The sequence below is a fragment of the Sinocyclocheilus grahami genome, unplaced genomic scaffold (assembly GCF_001515645.1).
Source record: "Sinocyclocheilus grahami isolate Dianchi unplaced genomic scaffold, SAMN03320097.WGS_v1.1 scaffold170.1, whole genome shotgun sequence".
Classification (NCBI taxonomy): Eukaryota; Metazoa; Chordata; class Actinopteri; order Cypriniformes; family Cyprinidae; genus Sinocyclocheilus; species Sinocyclocheilus grahami.
In genome coordinates this window covers 989,805-1,001,537 of record NW_015505349.1, presented here as the reverse complement: position 1 = coordinate 1,001,537, position 11,733 = coordinate 989,805, and the positions used below count along the sequence as shown (strand labels likewise).

The 11,733-nt window shown below is 37.7% G+C and overlaps 1 protein-coding gene across 4 annotated transcripts in view; it reads right to left on the bottom strand.

The window, feature by feature from the left end:
• The window catches only part of rcc2 (regulator of chromosome condensation 2), a 9,423-nt gene extending 5,027 nt beyond the window's left edge, over positions 1 to 4,396 (bottom strand). For 2 of the 4 annotated variants that reach the window (XM_016283084.1, XM_016283087.1), the window contains exons 1-4: positions 3,871 to 4,161; positions 3,041 to 3,255; positions 2,545 to 2,638; positions 1,360 to 1,503 (exon numbers count right to left, since the gene is read on the bottom strand). In XM_016283084.1, coding sequence (XP_016138570.1) covers positions 1,360 to 1,503; positions 2,545 to 2,638; positions 3,041 to 3,244 — 442 coding nt within the window. In that variant the 5' untranslated portion in view covers positions 3,245 to 3,255; positions 3,871 to 4,161. The other 2 variants (XM_016283086.1, XM_016283085.1) reach the window with 2 other exon arrangements.
• Positions 4,397 to 11,733: the final 7,337 nt, after the last annotated feature.

Genomic DNA, 11,733 nt, shown 5'->3' with positions numbered 1-11,733 from the left:
CTTTAAATATGAAAACTTACTTACAGTCTGTGAGTCAGAACAGCCGGCATTGTAGCTCCCAGGATCAGGAAACAGTCCTCCATAAAATGCACTGCACACATCTGAATATTTGGGTTGAAGTGTTCTGGAACAGTGTTGTAAATACAACTTAACCACTGATTTCTAGTCGTGTCCATTTTTTGGAAAGCCAAACAAAGCAGTTTCACTTTCCCAACGAAATACAGCGTCACACATAGTAGCCTAGAGTGAGCGGTGGCGGCCTACAGTGAGCAGAGGCCGGGGGCTAGAGTGAGGAATGGCCGGAGGGCTAGAGTGAGCAAAGGCGGTGGGCTTGAGAACGGCGCGGCCAGCGGATTCGACGAAGGAGCGTCCGGAGGGCTTGCGGCAACCACATGTGACGACCCCGGGCTGGACTCTGCTTTGTCCACGGTGAAAGCCGATCCAGCGATCCACAGCGCAAAGTTGTTGTATTTCCTCAGCAACCAGCACGGATCAGCTCCAGGCAAGACGAAGCAGATATCTTTTGGAAGGCCAAACAAAGTAGTTTCGCTTTCACAACGAAACACACAGTGCCTTCACGACATGGTGGCGGCGGCAACAACAATACTACAGCGAGAATAAAAGTTATGCCTTCTTTCTTTGCGTGAACATTTGGGCGGCGTTATGCAAATCTTCCCAGATAGTGACGTAGACATGTGGGGGCGTGTTAGAATGAGCCGTTTTAGGGGGGCGTGGCTGACTCTTAACTTTTATAAAGAATATCTCTTTGGATTTGAGACTTTAGTCTTTGCAACTTTACAGATCTTCTTTATGCACCAAGAGCTTGTAACACTCCAAAGAGAAAGGAAACATTGAAATCGCATCATATAACCCCTTTAAAGATTTCTATTTCAAACAAATACTGTTGTTTGTGAACTTTCTATTCATCAAAAAATACTGGGGATAAAATTATCAAGGTTTCCACAAAAATTCAGATTTGCAATCATAGAAATGAATTACACTTTACAATAAAAAAAATATTTTAAATTGTAATAACATTTCAAAATATTACTATTTTACTGTATTGACTGATGCAGGCTTGGTGAGCACAAGAGACTTCTTGCACACACAAAAAAATTAAAAAAATAAAAACACAAACGGTTGTCTAAAAATGAATTATTTTACAGTCATCAAACAACTTTAATAAGACAACAAGATTCAAATTTCAATTATTTTCTCTAAATTCACTAAGGCTAAGTTGTGTCTTTGGTGTTAATGGGTTACCAGTGTTTTATGTTACTCCTCATGATGTGGTGTTTGTGGAGGCTGGGTTAAAATCCTGAATAACACAGAAAAGACTGTTCTTGTGTAAAAACTTACCCCAGCTCCAGAGTTTGCCCTCTGTGGTGATGATGAGACTGTGGGCAGCACAGGGTCCAGACACCACACAGCTAACCTGGACATCATTGAGACATCCATAGCGATGGGGGCCCCACAGATTCTGCCCAAGGTTCCTGTAAGCAGCTGTAAAAACACACAAAGACACACATGAAAAGTTTATCAAAGTTGAAGATTCTATAAATGACTGCAACCCACACACTTCCTCTTTCTTATTTTAAGTGTGAAGTTGATTTTTGCACCTGGCCGATTTGTCTCATGTTTTCTGCATGAGATGCTGGTGGTGTCTCTCAAAATTTCCCTACTCTGAAGTTCAAAATATGATCGTTATCAGTTATTGCAACTTAAATCGTATTTAACTCACATAGAAGTGTAAATTCACTGCAGTACATTGAGTCAGCGTATACTTAAAATAGTTTTTTTTATTTATTAATGTTTCTGTTCATCAATGTTTCTACATCAAATAAATGCGGTTCTTTTGAACATTCTATTGATCAAGGAATCCTGAAAAAATAAATACAAAAATATTAGCAGCACAATGTTTTTTTTAAATTAGATAATATTAAGAAATGTTTCTTGAGCACCAAATCAGCATTTTAGAATTATTTCTGAAGGACCATGTGAGTCTGTAATAACAGGAATAAATCATATTTGAAAACACATTAAAATAGAAAACAGTAAGCAAATAATATTTCACAATATTACTGTTTTTACTGTACTGTTGAGCAAATAATTGCAGCCTTGGTCAGCTTAAGAGAGCGTAACGACCCCAATTTTTTTTTTTGACAGAAGTGTATATACGTTCACAAAAAATTAGTTTCTATATTTGTGAGATCATTATCTAGCTGATATATTTATTTTCACTTTGTTTTGATATTTGCTTTCATATAACAGCACTGTCAGGTCTGTCTCGCCCATGCCAGCAGCCACCACTTGATCTTAAACTGCCAGGAGCTCTTCACAGATGGTCTGTCCAAGCCCAGAAACAGTGCTTAACTACATCTTCAAGAGAAATCCAAAGTGCAAACTAAAGTAAGAATTAAATTCTGGTCTCAAAATGTCCCATTAACAGATTATCACAGGTGACTCACTCGGGCGAGAGTACTCTCCTAACGCCTCTAAAACTATACCGTAACCCAGATTTCTCTGGCTCACGTGTGACCATACCTTGCTGTTTTGGCACTTCTTTTCTGCCAATCAGGTCCCAGTTGGTGGCTCCAAAAATGAGCAACTGACCTTTGACTTTGGGAACCTCGAGTTTCTGCACAGCAGAAAAAGCAAGAAATCCATCAACAATCCATTAATACAGTTTTCAAACTAAGCTCCAGAGACCCCTAGGGGGTACTTGGGTGTCCATGTAAAAATAAATAAATAGAAAAATAAAATAAATTTTCATAGCTATCAAAATCAAAGTGCTATCTTAATAATATCATGCTATTTTTCAAAAAAGGGGAAATAAGTCTCCATAAATTTATATAGCCGCTTTTATATTTTCATGGGATCCCTCACAAGTCATATTTTTGGATCCTTGCCATCAAAAAGTTTGAAAACCCCTGCACTTATTACATGCTGGCGTATAAATATATATAATTTGTGTGTGCATGTGTCTGTATATAGAGTATACAGTTACAAAGAAGCAATAAAAGCCCAAATATGTCCTTACAATCTTCTCTTTCACATCATCAGCCACAGTGACCGGCTGCAGACCGGCTTTAGCTGCTGGTTTCCCAGATTTCTTTGTGTTTTCCTGTTCAAAGTCATCAAACTCGTCGTCACTGCTAAACTCCCTGTCCTTTTTCTTTCCACCTCCTCTTTTTCTCTTCAGTCCACCGTTCCCAGACACATCTGTCACCTTCTTGCGTGGCATAGTACAAAATCCTACAATAAAAACAAAAAATGTAGTAAGCGAACAGTTTACTGTTCTGCCTATAATTTGACAGAAAGAAGAATCAAACGAGCTGAAACATGCGATGCGAATGAAGAAAAAGTCAATGTGATTCAAATTCTCACTTAAATTATCTCACAGCAAAAGAATCCTTACGAAAACACGCACAGGCTCTGCGTATTAGTAATGCCAATGTATTATTTCTTCCTATATCTAAAGATTTAAGCATAAAGGTGTATGAAAGCCGAGGTCTCGTGCTATGCTAACACACTAGCAGCGCTGTAACAAAAGAATCAGCAGCAACGCGTCTGTCTCACTCGGTCTCCATTTGTTTCTTTGTTATGTTTAATAACGCAGCCACCGGTCAGCCAACTAGCACCGCTCTGCTTTAACCGGACTAGTAACTAAACTATTCACTTACCCACGTGTTCTATCTACCCCGTCCAGTAAAAATAGTCCAAACCATCAACTTATGCCCCAGGAAAGTGCATTTGAAAGACATAACGTTCACAGATGTGTATGATGCAGACTTAGCCGTGTTAGCATGCTACACTGCATTTACACCCGAAGCCGCAATCATAAACATCGAGGAGAATATCTTTACTCACCTGAGTAAAACTTTCACCGGTCTACTTTAAATGCAAATATCTAAGTTAACGGAATATTGACGGGTTAAGTGGCTGCGGCTTGGTCTGTTGTGCTGGAAGATGCGATAATTATGTAAATAGATTTCCTGATTCAGATGCTCTACTTATGTCTGTCCGTCTTCCTCGTTTTTTTGATTGATTCGGAACAAAAGACTCGCAGCCTCGCGATCAAACCACGTGGGTGCAGCGCACGCTCAGGACTGATATCGCACACATCTGGCTGCAGAGCTCGCCGAGTTTGTAGTATAAAATCTCGAAAGAAATGCACATTAAACGTAATTTTAAAGTCATTCACGTAGAGGTGCACAGAAAAGTTTCTCTCACTTAAAAAATGTAAGTGTACCTGTGTTACTTGGAATGAAAGCGTTGAGCTCGAGGTCTTTTTTTCCTTCGTTTTTTTACTATGTTAATTTAGGTTCAGAGGTACAATTAAAACAATCTTGTAACTTTCATGGCAGTGAGCGTGTAGTCCACAAAACAAAAACACGAGAGCGAACTACAAATGTGACTAGACTATGTAGTGCCCTCTGCTGAGTTGGAGGACGTATTATACTTCAGATTGAAACAAATATATCCACCATGGATCGTATTGTTTTTTTATGGCCTGAAAATAATATGCATCTATCCCTACTTCCGACTACAGCTTATGTTATTCGTACATTGCTTGCATTCTTGCAAAGCTGTATCCGCTTAAATGAAAGGGTAAAGGGAATTCTGTAAGATGGAGTGTGCATGGTAAGTGTAATCATTTATTGTGGCCCAGATAAACACATCCCATATTAAAAAAAATGGTTGTGCACCTGTAATAGAAAGTAATGTTTAATATAAAACTGTTGCATGTTAATGAGATGAAAATCAGTATAAGGCATTGACTGTTCCTGATTGGGATACATGTGCACATTAAATGTGGATAAAAGCAAATTTAATTCCATCTGTAATTCTATCAAGTATGTGTACTTGTTTAAAAGCTAACTGTTGGTTTTTATTTTAGCAGTAGATAGCCCATTATTGTTACTCTATTGAACCATGTTGCGTGTTAGGAAACACAGTATGGTGCATTTGAACATGGTTTACGTGTGAAGAGGTTAGCTGGTTAGACCAAAGGGCATTTAAATTGAGGTCTTCAAGGCAAAACTATTTTTTGTTCTAATAGTCAGAGACCGTGTTCATATAAAGCTAAAATATAACTGATCAAAAACATTGAATGAGGGGAAAAATAAAAATTAAATGTGAGATATTAAGCAATATTCAGTGTTTTGCAAGAAATATAATTTTAATGAACTTTTTATTTCCCCTTAATATTACACAGCATTATGTTTTCTATACATGAGAAGGGAAAATCCCTTTACATTTAATTAAATATGCTTTAATTTAGCTTGTTGACACAGTAGGAAAATGCATTTTTTCTTAATTTCTCAATTTATTTCAAGTAACTTCTTGTTTTTAACATGTGTATTGTCTATCTAGCATATTAATGCCTCATTTTTTCCTTCTATCAATGCTGTCTCCCCCAGCAGCAGCATGGAACTATTGAAAGAAAAGTTGCTGTTCTGTGATTGGTGGGATTGCAGGCCTGATGATCTGCCATTGGCTGGTTGTTTCTTTGAACATTTGCGTATTGCAGGGAGGCTCTATCTTGATGTACGGCAGGGGGAAGGAGTGAGTGAAAAGAAAGGAAAAAGGGAGGGACTGAGGGAAAAGAATAGAGGGAGAAGAGTTTTCATATTCGTGGGAGAAGCTGTGTCAGTTAATGGACTGGGAGTCTCAGAACTTGTTCCTTGACTAAAAGAAACATTTGAAATCAGCTCTACAACAATTGCTGTGCTTTCTGGGGAAGATACAGTAGTGTCATCAATTGTAGATTCACAGATGGCTGCACTGCGCAAAGATGGGAGCAGAAATGACAATGGATTTATATTGATAGTTTGTGATCAATAAGGACAATATCAGAGGGGTGAAATTTAAGGGACGTAAAGCCAGGCCTGTGAGTAAGTCTTTCTTTGAGAAAAAAAGAGCTAAAATTCTAGTGCTTATATTGTTTTACATATGGAAATCTGACAGTGCAACATAACATCACTGAGGGGGAAGTGAGTGATGAAGCTGTAGATAAAAATCAAATGAAAAAAATGATTGTGTGTGTAATAATCTGACCATGTTAGGCCATCTGATTTATTTACTGAGTTTATTGCTTCATAAGAAAGTACATACTGTAAATTCACTTAGAGGGAAATTGTTTTGTTCTTTTGTGATATGAAGACTCTATGCTAATTATTTGATACTAACATGATTGATATGAATATACATTTGGCCTCTAATTAAACAAAAACAATATTTTTGGCCTCCTTTAGTGGACTTTGCTATCCTAGGTACTACCAAAACACCCAGATTTTTGACTGTAGAGGAAGTAACAGTACACATGTCTAGTTGCAAATTGTAATCCAAGAGATTCTGTGTACTGTCTTTTGGTCCAATAAGTAATATCTCTGTCTTATCCGAATTTAATAGGAGAAAAGTATTGGTCATCCAATCTTTAAAATTTTTAACACACTCTGTTAGCTTAGATAATTTAGAAGTTTCATCTGGTCTTGTTGAGATATATAGTTGAGTATCATCAGCATAACAGTGGAAACTAATCCCATATTTTCTAATAATATTACCAAGGGGCAACATGTATATCGAAAATAGCAGAGGACCTAGGACAGATCCTTGTAGCATTAATAATGACCTTGGCATTATTGCTGCCACAATTTATGGGAGGGAAGAGATCTGAAGTGGTTATCAAATTGCTGTCTAATTTTATTATAAATACTGGTACTGACTGATGTAACTAAACCACTCCTGAAGTTTCTTCATCAGCACATTTCACTGTATCGCCCTCTGGTCATTCCTCTCGGTTGAGTTGTGTTGTTCTTCTGACACAGGCTGAGAGTCTTTCCCAGTAAATGTAGGAGGAGATATTGTGCAAGGATTCAGCTGGTAAGGCAAGCCCGGATCTGCCACACACTGTTGAGGAATTTTACATTTTCACCCAGTCTCCTTTAGTAACCTTTGATGTCCATGAAAAACATAAGAAAAACTTTAATTACAGCAAAAGTCATATTTCACTGATATCCAGAGGTGTGGTGTTAGTTACGCTACAGTTTAAAGACATTATGTTTCACTAGAACATCCTGTGTGTTTAGGGACATTGAATTTAACATTTTAGAGTGTGTGTGTGTTGACACAAAGCTTTTCTCTTTTACAGGAGTGCATATATGACTGTATATTAACGTCATGGCATCTCCACAGTCTCTTAACCCTCCTGAAAAAGGTTAGTACATGGATCATGCTGCTTATTGTTTTCTGGATGTATTAGATCTTTAAAATGTAATTAACATCAATTGATTAATTAAAAGAGAGAGGACCCCTGCAGACCAAGTTATTTTAATATTATTTATATGCTATTGTAGCATTTATTTATATTTTGAATTAATTTATTTGATATTTTTAGGTTTAATTTTAATTTTACTTTGTTTTAGTAATGTATCATTTTTAGTTTTTGAAATTGTATCGCTTTAACGTTAGTATGTTTAGTGCTTTCATTTGAATTAAGTTATTTTATTTTATTCAATTATCAAAAACACTTTATTAGTTTTAGTTAACAATAAGTCTCTTAAAATATGAAATCATTTGACCTTTTTATAATAAGGTAAGGTTAGTTCATGTTGTAAGGTGCGAATCCCCCAAAAAAGGTATTTATGAATTAATCATTTATAATTATATTTACCATTTGTTTCATCTGAACATTATGATTGAGATGTGTACACTAACATTTATTCAAGGTGTAAGGAAAATTACTTTATTACATGTACATTTAAACACTTTAAGCACTTAAAAAGACTTTGTTAATCATTACACCAAATTAAATTTTTTATTAAACTTTTTAAAACTTTTGTTAAAATGGTATACAAGTTTTCAAAACCATATGAAATCAACATGAATACATTAGGAACTTGACACCTGCGTTTTAAACTAGATTTGTAGCAGATTTTCTGTATTGTGGACACTCTTATACGTCATTAACCCACATACTATGATTCAAATTCAAATCTTCCGAGCCCAGTGGGGCTTAGTCATGATTTGCTAGTCCTGCCAAGATGTTTGAGGAGGTGCGCCATGTGACATCATTGTTCACTGCACTCTGGTATAAACAAGGCCCAAACAAAGGGTAGCTGTGCATGACACATTAGGGTGCGCACTTTTCAAAAAAAGAGAAACCATAATGACAGCGTATGAGCTGTTAATGACCCATGCACGTCACCTGTTCTGGTATATTACAGAACAGTACGGTGCGTAAAACTCTGAAACAGTTACCCAGTTGAGGGAATACTGCATTACCCTCTTAATCTCCAGAGAGCTTGTGAAACTGCTTGAGGGCTCGGCAGTGCTCAAGGTAACTGACCATATGCTGCAGCTGAGCAATTCTTCCACCATATGCCACCTGCTCTTGACACACAACTATTCTGCAGCCATGGAGACTGCTTGCATGAGACAGTCGCTTAAATTTCTAGTTTCACCCAAAATCTACCTGGCTGGGTCTAAGAGGTTCTCGTACTTTTGCTGGAGTGAGGCGGATGAAGACAAGAACCATGGTAAATGTTGTTTTGTTGGTTTAGTGATTGTTGAAGGGAATAGAGCGCCTGAGCACTGCATGATTACTGACCTTTAGAGCCATTTTCAAGTCATCTGAGCTTATATTGACTTGAGTAACTGATTTGTGTTATTTTATAAGGTAAATGTGCAGCATTGGGGGGAACTTAAATCAGAGAAATTTCAAACAAAGAAGTGTGAGCATAGAAATTTCTCCTTTGTTGCTGATTTTCTCAACCCACTTTCTAAGAGCAAGTGAAAACATTTACTAGTATGAAGTACTTTCAGTATTCTCTATAGAGACCATATGGTCACATGTGTAATCCTTCTCATCACATGATCGGTTTTTCTCCGTCCAGTGCAGAAGAGTCTGTAATCTCTATTCCTGTGCTTTGGCTTCTTTGCAAAATGTAACGTTCCAACAGCTGTTTAGAAATTGCCATAAAGTGATGTCATGTTTTGCTGCTTAACTTGACTCTGTAGTTTACAACAAAAGTTATATGCTGTCATTACTCTATTACTTTTGGATTCAACAACTCACTCACACTCCTACTTTTGGTGCATGTAATAGATTGTTTTCATCTGTATTATTTTGTCCATCTGTTCAATGTTTGTGGTATGTGTTATCAGAGGGAGGGCATTTTGGCTTTTAGCTTGTGAGTTTTGGGTGTTTTTCCGAACAAATCTGATGACTCACAAAGGGTTTTGTCTCCAATGGTATGGTCAAAACAGATTTTTGAGCCTCTTCTTTGTAACTGCTTAGATACAGAATGTGCACTGAATCATAAAGACCTAATGTTTTGTTTGTTGTGTTTATGCTTCTATGCGAAATTGCATTATGCATGCTGATTCAGAATGTTTCACTGCAATCAGTCCACAGCAGGCAGGTCCTAGGGCTTCAACTGTGGCTTAGTGGTTACACTGATAAACACAATGCTCATAAAATAAAATAGATATACAGGGTTATTCTTTATTCTTAAAATCTATTTTAATAATATTTCCAAATCCACATTTGTAGTAATGTCAATGAGGCTTAGGATTTGGTTCTTTTTTTGAAGAAACAGCCAGAATAACCTAGTAATTACATAGCAGTGCTTAAAAAATACTCAGATCACACTATCAAATAAAAACTCAAACAGTCTCTCAGAGCATGCTATCAACTACATAGCAATGCTTAAAGGGGTCCTATTATGCTTTTTTACAAAGTCTTGATTTTGTTTTGGGGGTGTACTAGAACATGCTCTCATGCTTGGTGGTTCGAAAAAAGCATTATTTTTCACATAATTTACATTATTAAAATACCTTTCTCCCCAGCCTGGCACAAACGGCTCGATTAGTTCCGGCTTTGATGAAGGTCCGCCTTCCGAGAAACAAAATGTGTTGTGATTGGTTAGCTGTCCCAGTGCGTTGTGATTGGCGAACAGCTTAGACGGTGTTTCAGTACTGCCATGCCCATTGCTCTGTCTTTCAACAAAAGCTTTTTGGCGAATCCTGTACTCCCTCGTGTTGTGAAAGCTGTCCTCAGTAAAATGCGCAGCACACAATAGCAAATTGGGGTTATAATGCTCAGGAACAGAGTTAAAAAATAAATTGCAACCACTGTTTCCTGACATCATCCGCTTTCGGAAGCCCAATCAAAGACGTTTGTGCACGGAGGTGAAAAAAACAGCGTTTCAGGCGGTCGCACACTGGACGAGAAGCACAGCGTCGCGCCACGTCTTTAGAATTCAAATACATTATTTTCTATGAGTGTAGGCACACTGGCGGCGCCGTTTGGCGTCTGTCCGCGGCGCCCAGCTATGTCGTGTTGTACTTGTAAGAATTGTTCTAGACATGCCGAAAATTTGACACTACAGCACAGTAGCTCTTCTTCGTTTTCTCTGATTACACTAACTCCGCAGCAGCACTTCTTCTTCGTCGTCTCGTTTGATGCACTCACTCAACCAAGCGTTCTAACCACAGATGCGCTCACTCAACCAAGCGCTCTAACCACGACCTCGCCCCTCCCCACCGCCCAACCATTCCAATCTCTGTAGGCGGGAATTATTTGTAATGATATTCCAATAAGCCACTTTGTGATATCACAAAGCCCGGAAAACAAACGCTGTAGTCCAAACAAGCTGTTGTAGTTCATGAAAAGGGATTTTTTTTAAAAACTAAATATATCCCTTTGGAGTGGACTTTGGAGATTTGTAACTTTCTAGATATTTTTTTATGCCCAAACATACACACTACACACTGACTAAAATGAAAAAAGTGAAAAAGCATAATAGGACCCCTTTAAACAACCAGTCAGAACACCATCACCACACTCAAACAACTGTTCAGAACAACCACTCAGAGAAACTTAAGGCTGGAATACACAACACTTTTAAAATCTGAACAGATAAAAAAAATATATATATTAAAAAATAAAAAACTGGGCATCATACACTTACTGACTTTGTAAATAGTCACAGATAAAAAAACTGACCATCATACACTAAAAGATTGAGGATCATACACAACCAGAGTTAAAAGTTGTTCGGATCACAACAAACTCGCTCAGACCATCTTGTCAATCCCATAGCAATGCTTAAACAACTACTCTGAACAAGCTAGCAATTGCATAGTAATGCTCAAAAAACAACTCTGCAATGTTCAAACAGCCTCCCCCCCCCCAGAGCACCCTATAGCAACACTCAAAAACACTCAGAACTTCCTTTCAATCACCTAGCAGTGCACAAACAACCACTTAGAACACCCTAGCAACAATCAGAACATCTTAGCAATCCCATAGCAACGCTTAAACAACACTTAGAACATGCCAGCAACTGCACAGTAATGCTCAAACAACCACTCAGAACAACATAGCAATGCTTAAACAGCCACCCAGAACACCTTAGCAGCTACCTAGCAAACACTCCAAAAAAAAAAAAAACACTCAAAACTCCCTTTCAATCTCTGAACACAACCACATAGTAACACTCAAATAACCACCCAGAACACAGTAGCAACCATAAATATATATACATAGATGCCAGAAGTCGTCTGCCGTATTAGACTAGTCAAAGCTGCTTCATGAACACTCCGTTGTATTGTGTGTCTTCATTCGTAGTTATACGCATGTATGCAATCAGTCCATAGCTTTTTACAGTTCATAGGTTTACAATCACAGGCTGTGCAATTTTGTGGCATCTTGGAAAACTTGTTTTT